The sequence below is a fragment of the Coloeus monedula genome (assembly GCF_965178545.1).
Source record: "Coloeus monedula genome assembly, chromosome: 19".
Classification (NCBI taxonomy): Eukaryota; Metazoa; Chordata; class Aves; order Passeriformes; family Corvidae; genus Coloeus; species Coloeus monedula.
Window position 1 is genome coordinate 4673380 of NC_138799.1, and position 26956 is coordinate 4700335.

The 26956-nt window shown below is 47.6% G+C and overlaps 1 protein-coding gene across 4 annotated transcripts; it reads left to right on the forward strand.

Moving 5' to 3' along the window:
• Window positions 1-209: 209 nt before the first annotated feature.
• PRPSAP1 (phosphoribosyl pyrophosphate synthetase associated protein 1) lies at window positions 210-26201 on the forward strand (the record flags this gene model as incomplete). Of its 4 annotated transcripts, none has more annotated exons than XM_082293836.1 (11): window positions 210-350; window positions 1023-1134; window positions 8950-9002; window positions 10688-10754; window positions 15197-15369; window positions 15777-15892; window positions 16594-16649; window positions 17140-17285; window positions 23196-23266; window positions 23939-24085; window positions 24694-26201. In XM_082293836.1, 10 exons carry the CDS (start codon window positions 1052-1054, stop codon window positions 24850-24852), a joined length of 1071 nt encoding a protein of 356 aa, XP_082149962.1. In that variant the 3' UTR covers window positions 24853-26201. The 4 variants fall into 4 exon arrangements, with proteins under 4 accessions (XP_082149962.1, XP_082149961.1, XP_082149959.1 ...); XM_082293835.1 differs by lacking the exon at window positions 210-350 and adding an exon at window positions 467-511; XM_082293833.1 differs by lacking the exon at window positions 210-350 and adding an exon at window positions 621-883.
• Window positions 26202-26956: the final 755 nt, after the last annotated feature.

Consider the following 26956-nt stretch of genomic DNA (forward strand, 5'->3'; position numbering starts at 1 on the left):
AGCCATTTACTGCCTGTACCCACGAGGAACTTTGTCCCCATTCCGGAGCAGGCAGCGGAGCGCCGGGCAGGGAGCGTTCCTTGGGGAACAAGGTGCGGGAGCCGCGGGCCAGGCCGGGCGACTCCTCCCGCCGCCCCCGCCACAGAGCGGGGCCCGAGCGCCGCCGCCGCCGCCGCGCTTCCGTTTCCCCCGCCGCCATCTTAGGCACGGGCACTTCAGCCGCCGCGTTCAACCCGTGCCTCGCACCGCCGGGCAGAAGCGGGAGGCGGCCGCGCTGCGGGCCGCCCTCGGGCAGCAGGAACTGCGTTTATTCCCCCCGGGAGGGACGTTTCTGCCGCTTTCCTCCCGAGGTACTGGCGCTGTTCGGGCAGGCGGTGAGGGGACGCCGTGAGGGGGGAGCACGGCTGCGGTGCCCTCACCTAAGATGGCGGCGGGGGCGGGCTCTTCCCGCCGAGAAGATGGCGGCGGAGGGAGAGGCGCTCTGGCCGGGTGGCGGAACTCGCTCGGCTGGGTGAGGGGAGCGGGATGGGACCGTCCTCCCCCAAAGATCTCCCTCTTCACGGGGACTCCCTACCCCGCCACGGAGACCCCGGTCCCGCCCTGCTGCATCACAAGGAACCCCCCCAACCTTCCTCCTTCAGCTCACCCGTACCTTCTCCAACCAAGAGAGCCCCTCGCCACCCTGCTACCCCCCTAATTTTGGGGTCATCCCTCCCCTGGTGCATGAGGGGCCACTGCGTGAACGTGGGGTGGACTGGGGTTACCCGCTGCCTGTCTACCCTTCTACTCCCCAAGGCAGCTGCTGCTCCATTTTATTTTAATAATCATAATTTCCACCCTCCCTTTCATACTTTGCCGCAGGAATGGACCAGCAAGTCCATAGGTAGCGGAAGGGACCCCACCCTCCTCTTCCCCCTCCTCCTCCCCACCCCTTAAGGGGCGGTGATCGCGGCGGAGAGGAAAGAAAAGGATGCCACGGAAGCTGTTGTTGCCTTATAAATCTGTTTTTTCTCACTTTCGAGCTCCACGGGGGTTGCATGACTCTTTGGCGATGAACGCGGCCAGAAGTGGCTACCGGGTCTTCTCGGCCAACTCCACCGCAGCCTCCACCGAGCTGGCGAAGAAGATCACGGAGTAAGTTGCTTTCTCTTTCAAGTTTCTTTCTCCTCCATCGCTCCCCGGCGCAGGCAGAAGCCCTCCCGAGCGGCTGGAGAAGCTTCTGGCATCCCCCCGCCTTCCCAAGGCGTCTCCTGCGAACACCTTTGGGGAGATTTTGCACTGGGAATCTTCACCAGCTCTGCCTGACCCAGCGATGAAATGAACCCGCCGCTTTCTTCCTTCTTAGACATCCATTTCACTGCTGGAAAGGCTGGGCTGCAGCAAAGGCTGTTACTTTTGGGGAGGGAGGAGGTGAAACGTGTCTGGGCAAACCTCAGAAAAGCGTTTTTAGCAGGTTTGGAAGATGCTCAAAACTTTCTCCGGCTCCTGACCTTGTTTTCTCAGCAGCTTCGGTGCCTGGGGCACGGGAAGTGTCCATGCGCACCTCGGCACAGCAGCTTGCACTGATCCACCAGAGTGGAGTTTGGAGAGGTGGGAGAGCTGGGCAGCTTGTGCTGTTTGGTTCAGGGTAAAAGTCTGCCCCTTTTTTCTTCAGTCCATCAGTTTAGGCAGAGTTTGACCTTGTCTTGTCCGGGACGGATGCGCTGGGTCCTGCTGAGTGAGGGGTGTGACAGCTGCCTCCAAAATGGGGTTCTTGGTGCAGAGAGCTCTGAGTTTCCCCCAGCACTTGAACTTTGAGGTCGAATGAGTTTGGTTCAAACTGGGGCAGTTCCAGCCGAAGGGACTATTCTGAGAAGGACATCTGTGCATTGGGCTGTCATCTTAGAACAGGACTTGGATTTTCTTTCTGCTGTTTCTCAGCTACAGTTCATAGGCAGCTGCTCCCAAAATCGAGGGGTCTCAGTGCTTGTTTGCCTGCTGCAGCTGACAGCATCCCAGTTATCCTTGCTAGATGGCTGCTGTCCCATTCCCATCTCCAAGGGCATGCTTAAATTGGAAACAGGACTTAAGTACAGGTGTGCTGCCACCTTAAACTGTGAGAACGCTTTGCTATTCGTCCCGCTCGCTTAATAAACACTGTGTTCAATCCTTAGCACAGATTATCTCCATGGAGCTAACTTGGCTGTTTGACTGGGAGGTGTGTAGGATAATAGTGATGGACTTCTTTAAGTGTGAGGCTAGGAGGAAAAGCCTTATGTTTGGGAGTGGAAAGGTTTTCTTTTTTTTTTTTGCTCATGTATTCTTGCTATATTTGGTCAGTTCTGCATCACTTTCCCATCACTGAACTCTGAAACTAATGTATCTCTCTATGAAAAAGTAAGTTTTGCTGCAACAGATGGGACAGGGTTTTACAGGGCTTGTTGTGTTGCGTCAACACAGCACAACAGAATTCCCCTGGGGACGAGCTCTGAGTTCTCAGGACTGAAGGAGCAAACAGGCAATCCTTATTTCTTGCTCTTTGTCTTAAAAATAACTCCCTGCTTTTTAAAGATGAAATGAGAAGAGACAGGGAGAGGCTTCCCCAGGCCATGGCGCTGGATGGGATGACGTGCTGATGTTATCCCAGGGATGCTCTGGGGGGGGTGAAAGAAGCAGGATCTGGATCCAAAGTGACCTCCTGGCTCCCTCTTTGATCTGTCACCAAATAAATTTCTAATAGGGGCGATGTGGGGTTTTTCCCTTGGCTCTGCCATTGGTGGGATGTTGGATGCTCCGGTGGTGGCACGAGCACAGCCCTGTGATACACAGCTTCTGCTTAACTGAGGCTTAAGGACGTTTATCTTTGTTGTGGGTGCAAAATCTGGAACCGTTCACGGGACAGATTTGCCCACAGTAAAAAGTCTCCCAAAATTAAAGGGGTTTTCAGCATCTAGTGCAGTGGTTTTGCACTGCCTTCCCTTAGGAGCTCGAGGGCTGTTTCAACTCTGTAACACATCCCTTGTTCTTTCAGGTTGCAAAAGATGCGTGGCTGCTGCCTTTCCCCCTGTTTCACATCCCAGCCTGTTCTTTGCTGGGGAGGTCAGTTGCACCTTTAAATAGAGTTGGAGCGATCTTACAAGGGTGAGTCTGTCCTCTAATATTGTGCGTTCTTTTTAAAGTTTTTTTATGACCTTGAGTAAAAGTAGTAAAAGAACTTTAAAACAGCGCACAATATTAGGAGTAGGGCTCCTTGAGACACCTGTCCATCTGGGCTCTGTTCTTTACCTGTAGGTATTGAGCTTAAGATCTCTACTTGAGTAGTCCTGACTTCTCGTTTTTAGAATCTCAAGTCCTGAGAGGAGCAGTGTGACACTGACCAGCTCTCAGACACCTGATTTATCTCCTCACTTTGTTTACTTCAAAACTTCCAGAGCTGCTTTCGTTTCAGGCTCTGAGCATCACCTCTGGCACAGTTCTGATCTTCACAGTTCCCCTTGAGCATTCTCTGGCTATGGAACAGTGACTAATGGCCAGTCTTACTTTCACTTCAGGTTGTCAGAGCTTTAGTTGATGGTAGTGACTGCCAGGGAGAGAAGATGGATAGTGAGTACCTTGTGAAACTTGAAATAATGAAGATGTTCCTTAGATTCAGCACCACTGAAATGTAAATAAACCCATATATTTACTTTTCTCTTATAAATTGAGAGGGATGATTATTTTAAATTCTTTCTGTGATGGAAAGAAAACTCCTGCTGTAATTAGGACACTTGGCACCTGATTACAAGCTGCATTTGCAGGGGAGAAAGATCATTTCTGTGACCAGTGCTGGTCCCTAATGTGCCTGTGTGCTGCTGGGGGGAGGGAGGTCTAGGAAGTCTTTTTGATCTTTAGTCCAAGAGATGCATTTAGATCTCCCTCTGATTGCAGTGCCCAGCTCAGAAGGCACAAATATTACATTCTACTCACTGCTTATGTGTTTGGGTTGGAGGGGGTTGGTGATTGAATCTTGCTAATGCCTCCCCAGTGCTCCTGCAGCTCCGCGATGTGGGATGTGATACTGTCTCACTGCCAACTGTGAATGTGAGTATTCCAGAGATTCACTCAGTTTGCAGCATGGAAAATGCTGGTGATCTGAAGATAAAGCATTGCCATGAGCCTAAACAACATGGAATTAGGAAAACATGGGGATTTGTGTTGTGACCTCTGGCTGCAGGGAGCTGGGTTACAACGCTAAACCCAGGGTGGTGTTTTCTGTGACTGGGTGGGACGTGAGCCCTGCTTTGGGGGGAGACAATACATTCAGAGGACTTGCAGCAGCCTCCCTCAGCTGAAGGAGGATTTCTGGCAGGAAATGTACTCTTTAGGTCATCTTGCCAGCACATGAGAGGGTGGGCAGAGGGGAGTCAGAGCATCTCTGTGCAGTTTAAATGGAGCACAGAACGTGGCTGAGCAGGCTGGGCTCATGTGGAGCTTCCTGTGCTGGCCAGCACAGCTTTAGGGGAAGTTCCTTCACCAGGAATGGGCTGGTAGGAGTAGAGGAAAATCTGCCTGGTATTTGCTGGTAGTTGGGCTGCATGGCTTTGGTGTGGCTGGAACAAGTGATTCCAGTAGCAGATGAGCAATAGGGACTGTTCTTCAAATACCCAGTCATGCTGGGTGGATGGAGAGAGGCAAAGGAGAGCTCAGATAGTTTTAAGGATATCTGAACAGATTGTATCCAGGAAGCTGCCATTCCCTTTCCCTTTCCTGGCTGTTCTTGTACTGGGGGATTAGGAAGTGCACTGCAGAGCTGCCATTGTGCTGGCTGGACCATGACTGATCTTCATTTAAAGATTTACTAAAGTTTGAAAAGCAATTCAGAGTCAGGCTGTGGCTTGATTTGGCCACAGTCAGGCACAGCACAAACCCTCTGTCATCTGCTCCAGCTCTTTCTGAGTCTATACTGGTTCCTGGAGTCTGTAGATGTGGGGAGAGTTGGGAGTTTGCAGAGCTGAGACCAGGGAAAGTGTTTATAATGAAGAGGATTATTGCCAAAATAAAATATCATCATTAAGAGCTTTGTGTGCAGATTTCTCTTCAAATTGCATGTTTGCACTGTGAGCTGGCCGGAAGCTCCCTACGGAGATAACCTGACAAATGTCTTGGATTCTGGTCACAGAGGGGGAGAAGGAAACACAGCCTGGGCTGAGGGCACTTCTCAGTGACACTGAAACAGGCTCTTGTGGCACAAAATACTGCGAGTACATTTGCCCCTTGAAATTTGATTCAGCTGAACATGGAGTCTCTTTGGCTGTCCTTTGTCTCGAGAGCCTGGTGCAGTGGTTTTTGACTGTCTTTAGTGGAGCATTTTAAAGTACAATCTGATAGAGCCTCACAGCGTTTCCTAAAATACTGCAGTGTGTCACTTCCTCATTAAACTATAGGTTTATAGGACTCCTGAGCTGTTCGCATTTAGATGTGAATTTGAGACAGGTTTTATAAACACTTTTGTATTCAGGGCTTAATATCCTCTTGGCATGTTTTGAGACTGCAGAAAGTTAGATCATCCTTCCTGGGAAGTGTTTACAGAAAGATTCCAGATCAATAGGAATTTTTACTGGCCAGTTGCTCTGAGTAGGATTTTTAAAGCCATAAAGAGGGGTTTTTTTCTCTTAGATGCTGTCATGCCCCAGAGGAGTTGCTTTAGTGATGGAACTGGTGTGAGGATAGCAGCTCATTTTGCTTGGAGATGTGATTTATCTGCAGGACCTGAAATGTTTTTTTTCCCAGAAGCAGCTTTATCTCTGCTGGGTGTGTGGTCTGGGTTCCTGCAGTGGCACCTTCTCTGTCCTAGTGTAGGTCTGCCTGTGTCTGCAGACAAGTGATCAGAACTGTGGTAGCTCAGGTTCATGGGATTATGCTGTTAGTCCTGGAGCTGGGTGAAAACAGTTCTTGCTGTCAATTCGATTCCTCTATCCCCTAAAGCAACAACCAGTTGGGAGCTTCAGGATGGAGAGGATTTAGAGAGAAAAGAGTCAGGATGGAAGAGAACACAAGGGAAGGGTAATAGGAAGGGGAAATTTATCTTTGAACTCTATGGCTGCTGCCAGGCTGTGTGGTCGATAAGGCTGTGCCCTGCCCTTGACTTCCATGCAAATATCCCTTTTGATAAAAGTCCTCTGGAATCTGGTGCTTTACAGCAGGAATTGCACCAACAGTCCCCTCTTTATTGTCCTTCATTCAGTCAAGGTTTATCAGACTCCTTCCCTGGCTGGTATCTTGTCTAACCAAAGCCTCCAGGAAGGGATTTGGTGCAAGGTGTGCCCCTGGGGGTGCACATACCTCAGCTGCTCTGGGGGAGCTGCCTGTGGATCCTGCTGTGCCTAAGGCTCCTGGGACTCTGGAGCGCTGCAGGCAGGGCTGGTCTGGGTCTTTCATGGGCAGTTTTATCTCACATCCACTGCTCTTGTTTACTTGCAGTCAACAGTTGGAGCAGAACTGGGATTTATTGTCTGACCAGAGCCACTCATTCCTCTAAGTTGTCATCTGTGTCCTGTCTCTTCTGCTGCTCCCTGCACCCAGGTTTGACAACTGAGCTGTTTTAGTGCCCCAAGCCAAGCTGTTTTAGTGTCCCTCTTGCCATGGGGGAGCAAACTTGCCTTTCTGATTTCTTGTTTCAGCAGCACAGAAACTGCATTGCTGCTGTACAGCGAGTAGGAGAGCACTGGGCTCTGGTTTCTGCTGGCTACATTATGGAATCATGAAATTGGAAAAGACCTTTAAGACTGAGCACAGCTCTGCCAAAGCCACCACTAGACCACATCTACATGTCTTTTAAATCCCTCCACAGATGGTGACTCCACCACTTCCATGGGCAGCATGTTCCAAGGCTTGACAACCCTTTCAGGGAAGAAATATTTCCTAATATCCAATCTAAACCTCCCCTAGAACAATGTGAGACCCTTTCCTTTTGAGCACCACAAATCTGGTTTTGTTTGCCACCACTTAGCACTGAAAGTGCCACGTTCCAAGGGGTGTTTTGATGAGATGAGTCTGGCTGGACTGGTTTTGAAGCTTTCTTTCCTGCCATGAGATTCAGGGCTGACTAAGACCACTTGCACAGTCTCTCCACTGGATTTTTTTTCCCTGTGCTGAGGTAGGATTGTGCTGTCTGCAGTGAAGTCAGGGCGCACGTGCCTCCAAAGGGAGCTTGCAAGACTTGCCATGCAGTTGTGGAGGAACAAGTGTGAGTCATTAAACATTTCCCACCACACACTGATCTAGGGTGAGCGTGTGTGTGTGTATGTTTCTGAGCTTGTTTGGACTTGGATGCCATAGCAGTGATTAGGACTTGGTGGTTGCAAATGCCAGGCTATCCTCGTCAGGACAGCAGGATCCCACCTGCAAATCTCATCTCTACTGTGGGTCTGTCCCTGAGGTGCCCAGGATTGCCTTTACTTGACCAGCTGCCAGCTCTTTTTGAAGATACTGAAGGTACTGAGGATGCCTTTGCATTGCAGTTGCAAATTTTAACCCAGCTGGGCTGAGAGGAGCCCAGTTAGAGATGTGTGAGACTTGTCTGGCCTGGGCTGCAGGGTGATGCTGCCGTTGGTACCTGAGCAGAGCTGGTGACAGTCTGGCACGTACAGCTCTTGAGGTGGCACTTTAGTCACTGGCCCAGCCATTGCAAAACGTGCTGCCAGACACACGGTGGGGAGGGTGTGTGTGCCAGAGACGTGCTTTGGAGCCAGCTGAGCAAACAGATGCCATGGCATCCGAGTGTCTGTTACCTCAGCTGTCCCAGGCACACTCTCCAGGCCAGCTTCTAGCTGGGACCTCCAGCTTTGGCTCACAGCTGAGCTGATGGGACAGAAGCGTGCCAGGGTCAGGCTGTGTTGCTCTTTCACTTCTGAAAGCACGGATCTTTGTGACAATTGAAGTGCAAGGCTGAGTTAGTGGGTAAGGAGGTGGAGAGAGACCGACTGCTGAAGGCTGTAGACCAGGAAAAAAACCAGCAGCAGATGTGGGCTCTTTTTAATTTAGGGTTAGTCCTGATCTGCAGAATTTTGGCACATATTCAGGTAAATACAGTACAAGTGCAGACAGGAAACTGCTGCCATAATCAACGTGGTGATCAAAGGTATTCTTCAGGCATAAACTGTTTCCTAATTCATTGTGTGGCCATGGCCGCCAAGCAGATCCTGGGAGAGGAGGGAATTGCCAATGGCTCCATCTCACTTGGCCCAAGCATCTCACTTCTGCAGGGTTTCACAGCTGAGGCTCTGGGTCAAAGCACAAATGCCTTTAAGTACTTACTAATGGATTACTTGTCAGTGCAGTTAAATGCTGAAGTGTCACCTGAGGGAAAAGTCTGCATTTTGGAGCCTTTTAAAATGCTCTTCAAAGTGAGTCTTTGTTTTGCAAGAAAGAAATTGAAAAGAGAAGGAAGGTGACTAATCTTTGTTGTGGTGAGTGTTGTAGATTTGATATTTGAGAAGAGGAACGAGTAATTTGAAAAAATGAAACTGAAGTTAAAATCTCATTAATCAGTTGAGTTATTTCAGAAAGAATGTTCAAGGAGGAAAAAAAGAAGGAAAAGAGGTGGGAGTCAAAAAAAGTGACTCAGGTGCCATTAGTTGAGTCTGAGTAAATCATTCAGCTCTAGTTGCATGTCAGACCTGCCCAAGGGGGCATTGCACAGGCTGGCAAGGTGTCCTTTGCCATCGGGAGTCACAGCCTGTGCTCAGTCGTACAGGCTTTGGGTACAGCAGTGACCTGCTGCAGAGTGCTGTGTCCCAGGTCCCTCTCAGGGACATCGGAGGGAAGGAGACCCCCAGAGAAGGGGAGGTTGTAGTTCTGCAGCCTGGCTGGCTCACTCAGCTCCCTCTTGGGTGGTGCTGTGTTTTGGTGGTGTGCAACGTGGTCCAGTCCCTGCTCTGCAGCATGAACTGCTGGGTTCCTTCATTTCTAATGTCCTTTTTTTCTCTCCAGGCGTCTCGGTGCTGAGCTGGGGAAATCTGTGGTGTACCAGGAAACCAATGGAGGTAAGAGAAATCTCTATTATTTGCAGCTGTTTTGAGGTCATCTTAGAAATGCTGGGTAACTCCATTGGCCAGACCTGTCTTAAGAAGCGCAGTGATTCAGCTGTGATGTTACTGCTGCTCCTGGCAGTGCTAAACCTCCATGGCTGGCCTTGGACAAGGCAATTAAACATGTTCCTTGTTTTCCCTTGTTATCTTGTTTGCTTGCCCATCTGCAAACTCTCCTCTAGGGTCCTGCCTCAGGTTTAAGCTGCTGCCAAATCTTTTATGCTCCTATGCTGAGCAAAACATCTCCAGGTTTAAAAGTAATGCCCTGCTTTTTCAGTGTCTGCATTGTGAACTTTTAAATTATCCCTTTCTTTCAGCCCTTCCCTGCCACACAGAATTTACAGCTGCCCTTGCTTTTAAAAGTGCAAATTCATGGCTGTGCTGGGGAAAATGCCTCTTGGAGGTTGCTTTTGTTTTTAAGGAAGTTAACACTCTGCAAGTGTCCATTTTCAGATGCTGGGCTAAAACATAAAGATATTGACCAGCAGAGTTGTGTGGTCAAGGGTCTTTTACTGTTTCAAGACCTCTATTGCCTTGTTTGCAAGGGAGAGCAGAACCAGAGAGCTGCTACAGGCTAGAGGAAGGGGTGGAGGATTTGTAGCAGTGCTGCTACTCTTGCAGCCTGAATGGGCCTCACAGTGGGAGAGCTGCTGTGGTTATGGTTGGGCTGGCTGGTGCGTTCCTGCCAGGGAGAGCTCACTGCCCTTTGGGGTTGGTTTTAAATCAGGTTGCTTGCTACGAGGTTTGAATTAATTTTTCATCACTGCACAGCAGATCAGTCTGCTCTCAGCAGAGTCCTGTAGGGTTACTGCCAGGGCAGGGCAATTAGACTTGGAATTCCATAGCTGAGGAGCTGTTGCTCTCCTTTTCCTTATCCCTGCCCTCTAGCTCATGACTGTGTGGGAAGTGAGTGGCTAAGGCAGGCACCGTGGGAAACCTGGAGTCATTGCTTTGGCTTTGCAGAGGTGCTTGGGGCTCAACTTCTGTGTTTGAGTCAGGGACTGTTGGACTGGTGCTCAGCAGAGACCCAGACTTCCAGCCTGTGTCAGTGTGGAAATGTCTTGACCTTAATAGTGAAATTGGGGAGTTCTTGCTCTGAACTCGGAGCTGCTGGTGTTGCCTTGAGCTCTCCAGCCAGCATGGAGCTGATCCCATGTAAGCTGTGAAAGAGCAAAGTGCAAAAAGTGCTGAGTTACCTTCTTGGAAGTACTGAAGGTTGTTCCGCCTTGGGTGGTTAATTGCTCACTAATGAATGTACTGTTGACAGCTCTCAGCACTCCATGGAGGCGTGAAATGGATTTCTCATTGAGAGTTAGGTAGATTGTCTTCTAAATTTTACAATTCTAAATTCTAAAATTCTAATTTCTAAATTCTAAAATTCTAAAGAAAAAAATAAACAGCTATTCAGCCTTTTTGCTTTGTAAATACAGCTAACCCACTGGCATGTCATGCCAGCTCTACCCGGACCAGCCTTTGGAAAATCCACTTGGCTCATCTGTGTATGTATGTGCACAAAGGGCAAGGGAGCAAGTCCTCATCTGCCCTGACCAGGGGTCAAGGTTGCTGCTAAAACATGGTGTGTTGTCACTGTCAACCTGGTGTTTGGAAACAAAACTGACTTTGTTTTCCATCCTTTTCAGAAACAAGAGTTGAAATAAAAGAGTCTGTCCGGGGACAGGATATCTTCATCATACAGACAATCCCCAGGTGAGGCACTCGGGGCTCGGTTTTGCACCTGGGATGTGTTTGAGTACCTGGATCAGCAGAGGGTTCAGTGGTTTGCTCACTGTTAACCACACAATAACCAGTGGAACTCTTGCAGTGTTGTCATTGCTCTGACTTAGATGTAAGGCCCCAAGTAGTGTTAAGCTGTTAACATTCCCAGGGGATTGATTGCAACACTGAGATGCTTCCCATCAAATAGCTGGAATGTGTCACTTGAGGCAGGAACAGGAGTGACTGATGGTTTCCACTGAAACATCCCTGGTCTCTGTGCGTTGGTGGCCTTTCAGCTGTTTGGTGATTTCTGACTGGCATTTTCATCCCAGGTGGGATGATTTCCTCTGCCTCCCAACCACCAAGCAGCAGAGCCAGCAGCAAACAGCAGCTGCTGCTTTTTTTACAGGCTGGATTACTCTTCCTCTTTTACTGTAGTGATGTGAAACTGAGCTCAGGTGGGAACCCATAGCTTCTCTAATGTATTTTTATGGTTCTTGGTGATGGTGGGCCTTTTTGGGTTTTGTTTTGGGCTCTTCTAGGCTTGGAGTAAGAAAAGTGCTGCAAGTAACCAGGGGGTGAAAAAAACCGTCTGTAACCCCAGGAACTTTGCTCCTTGCTGGCTCAGGAAGAGTAATGGGATAGCACTAGGGTGGTGGGAAGGGAGCCTGCACTTAAATGATAACTGCAAATTGACCTACTGTGAGTAGGGGAGGTGCTGTTTTCAGAGATGAGATACTGATATTAGCAAAACAAGGATGTTCCTGCTCTGGTAGCTTTTTCCAAGTTACCAAATTCTGCTCAGATTTTGGAGATCACAAGAAGAAATAAGTAGCAGAGCTCAATTGTAGCTCAAAAGTAGCGGGGAGCTGAATTTCCTAGACACAGTATTTTGCCTTGCTTGCCAAAGAAGTGGAGCCCACTGAGAATTCAAGTTCATTTCCTCCATGAAATGCTTGGCCTGTTGTAAAGAAATCAGGAGGACTACTAGACCAGCTTACTCACTTCTGGAATTCCTCTTGCAGGCAGAAATATTTTCTTAGGGCTCATCTCTCTCCAGAGAGATGCCCCAAGTGTTTCCTCCCTCAGGGAGCAACTAAATCTCTGCAAGATGAAAATGCCCTGCTGTAGGATTATGTTTCGGGTGAATGGTGTCATTCTGTTGTCCCTTGTGAGGGAGTTCTCCGAAATAACTTGTAACTGAGAGCTGAGTAAACATGAAACAGATCAAGTGTTCAGAGAGAGGTAACTCAGGGCATTAGGGACAGGAACAGTTTTGGGAGGGGAAAACCTCCCCTTGCATTTAACTTGTTGATTCCCTTGTTTTTCCATTAACTGAATTCAGTGTTTTGGGCCAAGAAATGGGTCTTTTTTAGCCAAAATGTTCAAGGCCCTCCAGATGAGGAGCCAGTGTTGTGCAGCCAAGTCATCTTTCATTCCTAAACTGCAGCTGTGCCTTGCTGCATTGCTAGAGAGGACAGGTTCAAGGACATCTCAGTTTTGCAGTGGGTTTCAGGGAGCTTTTCAGGAAAGTCAGAACAACAACTGTGTGGAATAATCTAAGAGTAGGACTCCCACACTCAGTAGTGGTTTGAAAAGAAAATATTAGGACTTGTTAGTATAGAGGGAAACAACCTTGTTATGCTGCAGTGTGAATTCACAGTCTGCATCTTAAATGCACAGAGAGAACAAAAAGACCTGAGTATTTGATATAGGCTCTCTGTCCTAAAAGCTGTAGCACAACCAAAAAAAATGGTGCCAAGGACAGGTACCATCCAAGACTCGTGTGTGGACTGGCATTCGTGGGAGGGAAAATCAAATAGCTCATGTTTAGATGGTAGAAAAACAAACGAGTTGGTGGTTTTGTGATACCCTTAAAGGCAAAAGGAGCCTTTTTAGTGCTGAGTGTTGGTGCTGATTGTTGCAAAGTCCATGGACAGTGTCACATAAGGTGTTTGCTCAGCCTTGAGAGCAGGGGTGTGCAGGGATGGCCCAGGCAGGGATAAGGAGCTGCAAGGGAGGCTCTGGGGTGGTAAGCAGGGTGTGGGGGATAGCTGAGCTGTCTCTGAGTGTCCTGGTAATGAGCTGCCAGCCCCTGTGTGAGGTCTTGGCTCAGGCCTCCCAGCAGTAACTGACTGAGCATCACTTCAAGGCCAGAGATGGGGAGGGCAGCAAGGAGACTGGGATGCTGCCTTGGGTACCTGTTTTAGAGATGCTGGGGCTGGGCTTCCCCCACCAATGTCATTTTCCCCAACTGCTACCCTTGGTTGGGGTCAGTGCCCCTTGCAGAAGAGCAGATCAGTGATGGCTCAGCATGAAGCCATCTCAGCCCACCCACCCTGGGCCCTGCTGGAGGGACAGACACATCCACTTCTGCCTAGTACCTGTGCCAGCTGGTCTGCAGGAGCTTCCCAGAGCCCAGCTTGGGATCCTGCTTGAATACTGGGAGAAGTACCTCCTTGAATAACTTCTCCATCAATATGGCTACTGGTGTCCTGCAGCATCACCAGGACTGCTGGTGCCTTTTGAAGTCCCAGTCTTGTTCTCTACCTGCTTTCCACGTGAATATGTGTGTATTTTCAAAGAGTAAGTTGAAAAATAATGATGAAAAGTACTGAATTTCTCAGATGAACTTTAAATAGGCTGCAGTTTGACCACTTTGTTTTTATATGACACTGATAGTAGCATCTTTTTCTTCTCTCACAGCCCCACTGGCACAGCTAAATCTCCAAAGGAAAGAAACAGTTCTTTGTTTGCTTGTTGTTCTGTGTGGCAGGGGGCTGTGTTTTATGTAATTCTTGGCTGGGTGCTCCAGAGCCAACAAAGCTTTCTTGTGTGTAAATGGCATTGTGTGTGCGGGGCTGGCTGGGCCAGCAGGACAACAGAGACCCTAGAGCCTCACAAAAGAAGAGGCACAAGTGGAGGTTAATTTCCAAAGGAAGGGAGAGCAGTGGGGAAATGGAAATGGTCAGAGGTTTGTCACGGGTCATGTCTGTGAGCAGTTGGAGAAGCTGTCTCTAGTGGCTGTCTCAGGAGGAAAACAGGGCCTGAGCAATGTCTGGGTAATGTCCAGAAAGCTCTGCAGAGCTTTAGGCCGCTCTGTGCTGTTTGCTCCTCTGCTGCTGTGTGGAAAGATGGCCCAGTCAGCCCCTGTCCTGTCACCATGGGCTGAACAGCTGAGCCACTACAGCACTGCCCTCCTGACTGGACTGGGGCCATGGTGTGTCAATGAGGGCTGTCCATGCTGGAAACCCCCAGGCAAGGGGGTCTGTGTTGCAGGAGTGCCTGTCCTGCCATCTGAAGCACAGGTTCTCCAGTTCCCAAAAGTTCTTGAGTCAGTCTGTGACAATGCAGACAGTGTCTCTTGGTGTTGGTCTTAAGGAACTAAAGGGGAACTAAGGGCTTGGCTTTTTCCCAATTCCCAAAATTAATTGAAGTGCAAATCAGTACACTCCTACCGGGCCACTCCAGTCATTGTGGGGAAGCAAACTGTAAATGGGATGTTTCAGTCTCATGACCAGTGATGGGACTCGAGGAAACAGCATGAAGCTGAGTCAGGGGAGATTTAGGTTGGCTATCAGGAAAAGATTTTTCACCCAGAGGGTGGTTGAGCACTGGAACAGGCTCCCCAAGGAAGTGGTCACAGCACCAAACCTGTCTGAGCTCAATAAGCATTTGGGCAACACTCTCAGGGACAGGTGGGATTGTTGGGGTGTCCTGTGCAGGACCAGGAGTTGTACTTGATGATCCTGATGGGTCCCTTCGAACTCAGCCTATTCTGTGATTCCTCTGCCTACGCTGCTTTTTTGTTTTGTTGTTTTTCTTTCAAGAAACAGTCCTTTAGCATTTCCTGTGCTGTTTTTCCTTCCCGCTCTAGATAAGCTAAAGAGTGTGGAGATGCTGACCTCCACCAAAGTGCCATGTCTGGAGTTTGCACTCCTCCAAATGCAGTATTTCTTAAGGCAGAAGAAATAACCTGCCTTACACTGTTTAAGAGGAAAATACCCTAAGAAATCCAGTGTGGATGAGGTTGTGTTGGCTGCATGTGTGCTGCTTCTTTAAAAGACTATTTTATTTTAAATTACACCGTATCAAGTGACATTTGTTCCAAAGTAAATTCTCTACAAAGCTTTTTTTTTTTGTCTGATGATGGAGGGAAATCATCATACACCTTCTGTTAGGATATAAAATCAAATTCCAGTCCACAGCTCTTGAGTGCTGGCATCGTGTCCTGTGTGTGTAAGAGTTGACTGTAATTTGTTGTGGCGTGATGGAAGGAGCTGCGTGGCTGCTATCTGGGTCTGGCATACATTAGCCTGAGATGTAGCAGTACTTGCTTGGAATTTCGGTGAGGGTGGTCTGGGTATAAATGGAAAAGGAATTGCAATGGAAAAACACCTGCTAATATTTGGAATTGTGTTCATATCTCCTAGAGATGTGAATACTGCTGTCATGGAGCTGCTGATCATGGCCTATGCACTGAAGACTTCCTGTGCCAGGAACATCATTGGGGTCATCCCCTACTTCCCCTACAGCAAACAGAGCAAAATGAGGAAGAGGGGCTCCATAGTCTGCAAGCTGCTGGCTTCAATGCTCGCCAAGGCAGGTGAGTGTCCCAGGGAGCAGCAGCACGGCGGGCTTGGTTCTGCTGGGCATCCCAAAGGTCATCTGTCCTTCCATTCTCCTGTTTGAGGTGGGGATGTGCAGCTGAGATCTTGAGCCACATTGAGGGAATTAATTTTCTTCAGCTTTCTTGTGGTGCTTTGTAACTTGCACCTGGGGAAGTGGCCTAGAAATGTTATAGTGAAATACAGGGTCAGGCCAGTGCTGTGGCATCACGTGCCTGTTTCTCATTATGTCTGTGGAACTTTGCGTTAATCTGTTTATGATTATTTTATGACATGGCATAATAGCCTGAATAATAGCTAAAACAGTCTGGAAAAAGGAGGTATTGAAGGAACTCCAGCCATGTGGGAATATTTTCAATAAATTGTTGTCTTTTTTCCCCTTTAGGTTTAACACACATTATCACTATGGACCTTCATCAAAAGGAAATCCAAGGCTTCTTCAGCTTTCCAGTAGACAACCTGAGAGCATCCCCTTTCTTGCTTCAGTATATACAGGAAGAAGTGAGGTTACTCTAGTTCTATATATATCAACTTGTCTGAACTCATTTTAATGTGAGGGCAGCATTGGGCCCCTGCTTAAATAGAGGTGGTGGTGTCAGTCTAGGTCAATCCTTCTGTTAATGCATTCTTTCTCAAGGGATACCTATTTCCATGTTTCATGGAAAGATGTTACACTTCTGTGATTGGATAGAAACTGAACTGCAGCACAAGCAGGAGAGGAGCTTGCTCTCTGTGGAGTTAGTGCCATTTGAGAGATGCTACTTGTACTCCTGCCTCTGATCACCTCTGAAATCCTGTTAAACTGCCTCCCCTCTCCCTTTGTGCTGTGCTGGATTTCTGACTGCTCTGAATTATTGATAGGCTTTGTCTTGGGCTGAGTGTAGGAATGCTGAGCGCAGCAGGGCTGGGAGCAGGGCAGGGAGGTTTTATTCTCCATGTGCAAAAGATGATGATTTATTCCCACGTGGTGAGAGCAAGGCTTCCCCATATGGGGAGAGTTAAACATAGTGAACATTCCCACCTTTGCAGAATACACAAATACTGATGTTGAAAGCAAGTGCAGTTGCCTCTAGTTTCTTGTCACAGAATGAAAATTTGGTTCTGGGGAGGAGGATGGGTGAAATTATTCAGCCATGTGTCAAACCAGTTACTCCCTAGCAAGAAGGTCTTTTTTAAATTAATTAACTTTTTATCACATCCAGATTCCAGATTACAGAAACGCAGTTATTGTAGCCAAATCTCCTGGTGCTGCTAAAAGGTAAATGGATGCTTTGCTGGCTGGTTAAAAGTTACTTGGAAAATACCTGAGCTGGTGGAAAATATACCAGGGAAAGTATGGGAGGGTGGCAGATGGATTGACAATCTGGTCATAATTCCTTTGTGGCTGGAAATGGGATGGATGTGGTGCAGATAGGCAGCTGAACTTTTTATTCCCACCCCCATGGGAGTAAACTCTGGAGGTCTCAGTGAGATGGTTCACCTCAGGTCAGACTTGCTGCTGGAGTTTCAGCAGTGCCTGATCATCTCAGAAAGTATTTCGCATATGGAAGAACACAGGAGTAGGGGCGGGGGGGCAGCCAAGGGGTAGAGTGGGCTTTGGGATACTAATGAGGAATGAAGAGTTACGCAGAGGAACAGCCACAGAGGTGCAGCCTTTGCTTGCTGTTGGCCTGGGAGAGACTTGCTGTAGTGGGCTGTGGAGCTGCATCAGCCCAGCACCTTCCTGAGAGGCTGCTGTTGTCTTGCAGGGCTCAGTCTTACGCCGAGAGGCTGCGCCTGGGGCTGGCAGTGATCCATGGAGAGGCTCAGTGCACAGAGCAGGACATGGATGACGGGCGTCACTCCCCTCCAATGCTCAAAAATGCAACTGTGCATCCTGGCCTGGAGCTGCCATGTAAGATCAAGTTTCTCTGCTTACCTTTGGGGGGAAAAAAGAGAAAAGTTTGGTGGGAAATTTTTGTTGATTTATCTGTGTGGGTGTAACCAACCTAAAGGCAGTTGGACCAGTGGAATTTTTTTTCATGGAAAGGTTGATATCAGTGCATTGTAGGAGAAGTCACAGGGGAAGGTTTTTATTTAACTCCTTCTGGCCATGCAGAACATCAGTATTCTTCTCCTTGGCTGTGCCTGCTCCGTAGTGTTAGACTGACAAACCTCTGATGAAGTGGTGCTTTTACAGCAATTCACTGAGCTCATGAAACAAGGGAGATGTAAAAGTGTAAGCAATGAGATAACAACCACTGAGACAGGCTGTTGGCTCCACTCAGGAGGGGAGCGCTGGTCTTTGTCTTCCCTTCTCTGCAACCTTTGTTAGTGCTGGAAATTTCCTTCATCTTGGCACCCAGGTGATCATATTCCAGTGTCTGTTTTGACAAGGTTTTGAGGTTTGTGTGGCTGGGGTGAATAGCTTCTCCAAGAGCATTGTTGATCTGCTTCCAGAGTTCTTGCGATTGATTTGGGAGCAGAGAACAAAAGAAAAAGAGGAAGCTTTTCTTCTGGGAAGTGCCATCCTCGGGATTGTTTGTATCCCTGCAGCAGTCAAATAACAACAGTACAATGAAAATCCAGCTCCCTTTTGGGAGGATTTTAGCTTTCTAGGCAGGTGGTGGTAGGGCAGAAATTGGGAGCGGGAAGGTGGCTCAGAAGGGCCCGTGGGAAAGGCTGTGAGCTGCTGTGTGTGGCAACACCAGCAGTGGTTTGGGCTGCGGATAATCATCTCATCTTTGGAAATTTAGGGAGAACATCCAACCAGTTTGTGGGCAGCTTGTAGAGGGGAGGCAAGGAAGACTGCAGGCATTTTACATCACCCCAGTTGTGCCTCACTGGAATACAATCAGTTAAACAGTGCTTTTGTTACTGGTGAAACTTCTCTTGGGCCTTGGGGGGCAGGTGGGGTTTGGCAGTGAAGTTTGGAACTTTATTGTTCTCCTTCTGACCAAGGGGATTTTTTTCATGTCCTTCCAAGAAAGCAGGAATTTGCATGGTTATTCTTCACCTTCTCCTTCCCCTCTTATTCTGAAGAGGATGCTGTCCTCCAGAATACCAGTAGCTGACATTTGTCTGCTACAGAGGAATTGATGTATTTTTATTTCCAGCCGTGTCACTTCAAAGAATCTCAGCTGTGGAAGGTTGTGCTGCTGGAGAACCCTGTAAATGGTTTCTCATACAGGCATGTGCCCTTGTCCAGTTTAATTATGAATTCAGTGGAAAATTGTTTTCAGTCCTCAGTTATCCAAACACAAACTAATTTGCTGTGTATCACCACTTTCTTATTTTGTCTCCTGCTGCACAAACTCAGCACTTGACCAATGACCTTACATCCCTGCATGCGTAAGGCACAGTGTAAAAGTCGAGCTGTGGCCTTGGCAGCTCTCTGTTATGGGTTGGATTGTGGGGCAAACTTGTCCGAAAGTCTCAATAGAAGTTGTTTTTCTCTGCAGTTTTCTGACCTGAGAGATAACTGGTTTTGAGTGAGCTGGGTTCTGGAGATGCAGAATTCTGAGGTTATCTGTGTCTAAAAGCAGTCTGTGCATCCTGGTTGTGTCACAGTCTCTGCCAGACAGAGGTGAAAGTGCAGCTGGGATGGCAATGCTGTGAGTGTCTGTACTGACCCTCTCTGCTATGCCTCATTTCTTGTCCAATTCAGTCATTTGAAAAGCATCTTCCCACCTCAAATGTCACATCATTCCAAACTCTCATTCAGCTCTCCCTTCCTGGTGGTGAAAGCTCTGAGGGCAGAGTGTAGCAGGGTTCAGCTGTGTGGTTGGTTGTGAAAGGTCAGACACGTGCTGCTGCTCAGATCTGAATGTTCCTTACACCAAAACTGTCCCCAAACCCTCCAATGGTCAAAACAGAACGGGTCTGTGAGTCTGCCTGGCTCAGCAACCAAACCTGGGCCTGGCAGGTAGAAGGTTGGGGATGTTCCTGGGAAGCAGCTGAGACTTCTCATGGAACATCCCACTCTGGGCTACAACCAGATCAGTGTGGAGCATCCCAGACTCGGCAATTGAGGCTCCAGGCAGTTGTGTTAGAGCCAGGAGAGAGGTGAAACCTGTGTCTGGGAGCAGCCCCAGAGCCCCACAGCGATGGCTCGTGCTTTGTGCCATTCTCCATGGGCTTCCTGGTGAATTGGCCGGGCTCCTGCGTCCTGGCATGCACCTTCTCTCCCTGTTCTAGCAGGGATCATGTGCCTCTAATTAATGAGTGCTAGGCAGTGTAATGGCTTATTTATTGTCCTGTGAGCGTGGCCTGATGTGATATTCTGATTTGTAGGGAGCCACAACAGAAAAATGCCAGAGGTGCTTCTAATTGCACTTAAAATGCTGCGCTAAAGAGGCAGCAAGAGCCCACGTCACTGCACCCCTGAAATCAGAGCCTTGGAGACAGGACATAACTCCAAGGATATTCCCTTTGATTGTGTGCTTTTGTGTCTCAGAGCTTGCAGCTGGCTCGGGGCTGTGCCTTAACAAATGTGTGTGGACTCTTTGCATGTTTCCTTGAGAAAAAGAGTGGGGCACCATCTGTTAAATCATTTCAGTGGCTTTGGAATTCAGTACTTTATACAGAGCTAATGGTTTGCTTGAATCCCAGAGCCCAGCAAACTGCCACAAAGGGAGTTTGGGGGAAAAACTGGAGTGATCATAGGTCTGTTCCTACTTCCCTACCCCCATCTTGCCTGTGTTTAGGCTGGGCACAGGGATGTTTTCTGTCCTTCCAAGGCTATCTACACAAAACAGTTCATTCTTGAGCAGCCTTTTGCTCCCAGGCTCTGTTGTAAATGCAGCATTATATTCTTGGTGATTGTCACTTTAATTCACACTGTCAACCCCAAACAATTTATTTTAGTGTTTCTTAGCCCTTTTTTGGCCACTTAATTAAAGCAACATGTTTGCACACCTGGGAATGCTGCTTCTTAGTGCCTTAGTGATCTTGCCTTTAACGTGGTACTTTGGTGTATATTATGCACATTCAAATGAAAGTGTTCTTTGATATTCTCGTTTTATTAAAAAATGGTGGTTGGTCTAGTTTTTTCTCTTTTATTTTTCCTCCTCCAGAAACTACAGATACCACAAACATCTTTTCTTACTCTCCAGAAAAAGTCAGCAACTCTTTACCCTAAACTTGTACATGATCCAAGAGGTTACACCAGGCAAAAGTACCACCGTGGCTTATTTCTGTTACCCTCTTCTGTCTACAAACATAGAGGTTTTGTGTCTGGGAGGAAAATACTCTTTATTATTTGAATCATTTTGCAAGGCACCTCCTCATAGCAGTTCTGACTTGCACATCTTGGTATGTCCAAAGATTTTGAAGAAGAAACTGGCTGCACTAACCCTTGTGTAGACTCTCATCACCTTGGAGCAGTTGAGATTTGATGTGGTTGTGGGTAGATCTTTGGCTTGCAATTTTTTTTTCTTTTTTTTGCAGAGAAAATTGAACAAGGAAAAGGGAGAACATCTCTTTAAGATCCGGGTAGGTCGACACGTTGCCTACCATTCTTTAAAAATAAACCAAAATTGAAATAACAGCTTTTAAAAAACAGACAGAGATGCAAAGCACTGCTAATGTTGCTGGTTGCCATGTTAGCCTTTAAGCATAGCAAGAAATGTGTCTGCTTCCTTCATGGAGTAGAAGGATACTGATTTGCTGAAACTCCATGTCTCTGTGAGTAAAATAGTGCTGAATTTCAGCTCCCCAGGCCTGTTCTGTTTGCATAGAAAAATTTCCCCTGACCTGGCTGTTGTAAACAGAGATGGCACTCATCTGTGGATACACATGGAGGATGGGATGGCAGCCAGGTGGAATCCTTTTGACACTTCACAGCTCCCACCAGGAGCTCTATTACTGTCCAGACTAGATAGTAAACTCATAACTAATCTAAGCAGGTCGGTAGTGCCTGTAATTGAAATTTATGATCTGCTTATCTCTCGGGGTGCTTAATCTTCATTTATTACAAATAATCTTCCTTCTCATAAGAATATTTTTCCTTCAGGATTTAGACGTGACTTTGCATTTGATAGGAGAACTCAGAAATAACCATGCAAGGGAGGCTGAGGAATCTGTGCCATGAAGAGCTGTTGATTAACTCTTCAGTCCAAGGTAGCTGTGACTTTAACTGCAAAACCTGGCAATGAGTGATGGGACTTTGGTCAAAACAGAATTACGGGACACCTTTTATACAGTTTTGGTAGGTTTATGGAAAACCAGCCTGTGGAGCAGGTCATGGATGTGAACAGCTCTATACAAGAATCTTTGAAGTTGTGGTCCTTACAATTGCTTTCGTCATATCCCTCAGTGTGACTCATTCACCCGGCTGAGCTTGCACTCTAAGCATTCCCAGGCACCCATGAGATATGGGAATAGTACTGGATCATCCTGCTGTGCAGGATGGGGAGTTTAATGTAAGACTTTTTTGATGAGGAGAGCAGAGATCAATATTCAGACAGGCTTCTGGTGGTCAGTGGCTTGTGTTCTGCTGCTCAGGTATTACATTGAAGTGGATTATCCTAAAGGAGAAAAATCTTGCTGTGTCTGAACTCCTTGAGGCCCTTGAGAAGCCTCTGTGGCCAGAATCCTGGCAAGACCTGAGCTTACAAGAGGAGGGGCACCAAGTGCCTTGGTAGGACACTTTGCACTCACTGTGGAGAGCATAAAATAGGGGTGTGGGGTGTGGAGGTGGGCCAGGTAAGTGTTAGGAAATGTTGGATGTGCCTCTTGGCTTCAGTGGTTAGATCAGCCCAGATTGTCACCTATTGATACGTCTGCCCACCACAATGTCCTTTCCCTGCTGGAAGTTTTTGTACCAGCACTCCATGGCAAATGAGAAGTTTGGCAGATGGACAGCAAGTCCCTGGCCTGTACTGGAGGCTGGTTGCTGTTTGGTGTAAGTCTGAAGGCTGTGTTATATCTGGATACTCTCAGGGCGTCCTAGTTCAGAGCTCTGGTATTTTTATGATGCTGCTGGAATTTTGGCAGGATGTGGTTTTGCATGAAACCTGTCAGTGCAAAAGTAGCGTCAGGAGGGAATGGAGCCTTATTTCCCAGCACATCTCTTCACTGTGTGTCAGGTAGCACAGCTTGTCAGTGTATCCTTTGATCCAATTGCTGGTTGCACTGAGCTTGTTGAACTGAATTTCAACTGGATTTTGTCCTGCTCTTTCCATTAATCCACTTAAAAAATAATCAGCAAATTTGCTTCTGCAAACTTCCTTAAGCTTGCTTTGCCTTAGCAAGTGGTATTAAGGTTCTTACACCCTCTCAAAGACCCTTCTGTGTTTGGTGATGTGAGAAAGCAACTGAGCTGCAGTGCAAGTCTCTTATCCTGCAGATGATTTACTGAGCCCAAGAGGTGAAAAGTTGTACCTTGTAAGGCACCTGCCCTTTGAGAGGTGCTGCTTGAAAAAGCCCATTTGTTGTTCTCAGTTATGGACTGGACCCTTTTTCAAGTCCTGTGCTGGAGCACAAAGAAAGTCTCTGATATTGCCCATAAACCAGATGCTGCTTTGTAGCTCTCCTTGCACAGGGGTCTGTTAGAGAGTTGGAATTGCTTTCTGTTTCTGAGGTCAGTACAAAATCCCTACAGAAACAGAGAATTTCCTCTTTATGCAGCAGTGCTGTTCATTTGAGGAGGGAAATGATGGTTAAATGAGGGTTTATCACTTAGGTGGGTGTCAGGATCATGTAAAGCACGTCTGTGTCTGCATCAATGCAAGACGTTTAATGGTTCAGCCTCTTGTGTGGTGGAACTGTTGGGGTTGGACTCAAGCCTAACTCACCTGGACTCCTTTTTTTCCTTCTTCTTTAGTGATGATGGCCAAGGAGAAACCGCCAATAACTGTGGTTGGAGACGTTGGAGGAAGAATTGCCATCATTGTGGTACGAGTGTGAGGGGAACAGGTGGGGGGTGGTTTCCTCACAGCATCTTTGCTTCAGCTGCTCCATCCCTGAGGGTCGGAGGGATGGCTGGTATAGGAGTGGGAATGTGTTTGTTAGACACTCTTTTCTCCAGTAGTGTTGGTGGCTTTGGTTATTTTAACTTGCTGTTGAAAACCCTTTACACTTCAGCTCTTTAAGCCCTAAAATCTCCTTGCTCCCTTGATTCTAAGTGTCAGATGTCTGATGAATAATGAATAAATCTAGGGCATACAGAGAAAACTCCTGAAGTGTTAAAAAACCTCAAATAAACGAAAAACTTGCTGAGCTTCTCTTACTTGCTATGCCATGCTGCAGTGTAAGTAATCAACATGCAGCTCCTACCCCATGAAAAAATACACCTTGCTGATGATAAACTGTGAGTGCATGTGCAGGGACGAATCTGTTTCCAAGACACAGCATTTGTTCTCCACACTAGCAAAAGGGTCATTAAACCAGGGAAATAGCATTCACAGATTAGTCATGCACGTGGCTGTCCTCAGCAACAGCTGAAGTAGACAGGGATTCTATTTTTCATCTGTGTGCATGGCCAAAGCTGCAGTACTGTGCAGATCCACTCCTGCCCTGCAGGCTCTGTAAACTTCTGGTTCTGATGTTATTTTTGTTTCTCCTCAGGATGACATCATCGATGACGTGGAAAGCTTTGTAGCTGCTGCAGAGATCCTAAAAGAGCGTGGAGCCTACAAGATTTTTGTGATGGCTACTCATGGGCTCCTGTCAGCAGATGCCCCCCGTCTCATAGAAGAATCCTCCATTGATGAGGTGAGTCTGCTCTCTGGACTGCAGAGGAGGGGCTGGCACCAAAACTCACAAATTGATGTCCTTCCCACCACACGTAACTCACGTCTGGAATTACTCATTTAATCAGGTGCTTTCAGTTAGCTGGTTCTTCACTGGAACAAAAAAAAAAAAAAAAGTGTGGGTGATTAATACTTGCTCAGATCAGATCTGCTTCCCTGAGTGTGTTTTCTCCCTAATGCAAGCTTTAGTCATCCCTGCCTGGACACTTCCTTTGCTGCAGCTGGGGGTGTGTGGCTGCAATCTCACTGTGCAGCCCCTCTCCCCCAGCTGGTCAGGGGCTGCTGGTACATGAAGAGGACAGGATTTCAAACCTTAGTAGCAGATCCTGTGATCTGAATGGACCCATCAGCCTGTTGGAGAGTGCTGGTTATGCTGGTCCCCTCAACAGACTGTCACAGAAGGGAGACCATTTATTTTAATCTTTTTTTCCTAATGTGCAAGGACTTCTCCCCCTGAGCTGTGAAACAGCGGTACACACCTCTCCTGGAGCCAGTCCGGGATGCCTCCTCCGGGAGGCCGAATGTTTCAGCAGCACACAAATGTTTCCTTTCCTTTCTGGCCCTCCATAGGTGGTAGTGACCAACACTGTTCCTCACGAGGTGCAGAAGCTGCAGTGCCCCAAGATAAAGACTGTGGATATCAGTTTGATCCTCTCGGAAGCCATCCGGCGAATCCACAACGGCGAGTCCATGGCCTATCTCTTCCGCAACATCACTGTTGATGACTAGACCTGAGCCTGCCCCTGTCCTGGATTCCACAAGAGAAGGAAATCTGCATGGAAAGGCAATACCATAAAACATAGGCATATCACAACTGTTTATTTTTGTAGGAGCGTTGAGGTTTTCAGTCTCATGGTCTTGAGCCATGAGATCTAATAGAAAAAAAATCAACCTGACCAGCACTTTACAAGTGAATAGAAGGGGCCACTGGCAATGGGGAGGATTTCACCTTAATTAAGAGAGATGGAGAAATGAGGTGGTGTTGAATTTTTAAGTTCCTTTAATGATTTTTTTTTTTTTTTAGTGTGTTATCTCTTGCCCTGTAGGGGCAGACAGAAAAGCTAAACAGAAGTAGCTGTCAGCTTGTGAGAAGGGAACAGAGACTGCTCATTGCTGTGTGGGCAGCGAGAGCAGCCTTTGGGGTTGTTTCTGCCTGTGTCTCACCCCAGAGCACGGAAGGGAACGTTCAGGCTGTGCTGCTGGCAGGATTGAGCCAACAGCAGCTCCGTGCCAGCTCAGTGGCCTCTCCTCTCCTGCACAGCAGAGCAGGGACTTTCATCAAAACTGAGTTAGCAGAACATCCCAAAAGGACAGCTTAGGGCAACCCATTGGCAGGGCTGCTCCCATCCCTGGGTCAGGGAGCTGGGAACAGGCTCCTGTGTGTGTCCCAGCAGAGCAAGGAATGCTAGTTAATGTGTTGGCCTTTTCATTTTGCGAGCTTTGGATCATTATTGCTCTTCAGTGACGAGTCACGTGAGAGTCTTGGTCCTCACTGGAACACTTGTCTGCACTGCAAAACCAGGCACGATTTTTGGAGTTGCCTGGGGCTGATGAATTTGTGGCAGTCTCGTGGGGAAGGGAAGTTGGAACAATATCTGCTTCTAATGCAGCTGTGCTCTCCAAAACACTAACACTGAACCTGCAATAAAAAGTGTAAGATTTTTCAGCTTTGGTGCTTCCTGTGAATCCTGTGCCCTCTGAAGAGCTGCTGTGTCTATTCAGTGGGGCTGTTGCTGTAACAAGGCTCACTTGGCAGCTTGCAGCCTTCTTCCACAGGGAAGGTAGGACTGGCTGATCACTCCTTTCTTGAGTGATACTAATTTTTGGGTGGAGGGGGCACTTGAGGAAGCAGCACAAGATGCATGTGGAGAGCTTTGTCTCCAGGATGATATAAGGATAAACTCCCAAACTGATCTTTCCCCTTGATGAGACAACCGCACTCCAGTAAAACCTACACCACTTTCTAGTCTGCTGATGTGAGGAATAAATACAAGCTGCTGGAAGCAGTTGCTTCAACAGCACAGGGATTGTTTAGTTGTTTAGTTTTGCTTATCCTTATTCTACACTGTCACCTTCCATTCCAATATCTAAAATGTGCCAAGGGGTCAGCAGTGACTTGAACACCAGGCAAGCAAACAGACCTCGGCACAGAGTGCTTGGACCACCTTCAGTATCCAGTATGGATTAAACCTTCAAGCCAAATTCCATGAGGGATGTGCAGGACTGGATGAGGTCTCAAAGCTGTTGATGGGTTTTCCTGCATTTTCAAAGTACCACAAGCAAATCTCAGCTGTTCTCTGTGACCACAGCCTGCCTCCTCAGCCTGGAGAGGTAACATGATGCTGTACTGCAGGTACTGAATGGATCAACTGGAGCTGTGGAGTCCTTGCAGATGTCTGCACCCCCTTTCTTCTGAGCCAGTGCTGGACAATGTTCTTCGTCCTGGAAGCCAGTGTTAAAAAAGCGTGGGCAGTATTGCGGTTCTCTCCCCTTCAAAGTGCTTGTCAGACCTGCCAGGAGCAAGGGTGGGGTTCATTGAGGGTTATTGCCCATTCAGGCTTTCTTTTGCTGGGCTGTATTTGGGTAGAAACCATGGAATCACAGCACCATTGAGCAGAGGGTTGTGCCTGTGTGCCCTGGGCCATTGTCCTGAGTGAATATTTTATGGTTGCTTAAAGAATGACCAGCAAAGGTATTGGCAAAAGCAGGTTTAGTATAGAAGTGAAAGTTCCACAAAGATGTTGGCAAGGTTCACTCTACTACTTACTAGGTGTTAAAAGCAAACTAAAATCTAAATTCAATCAATCTAAACCCAACATAAATCCAAAAATTA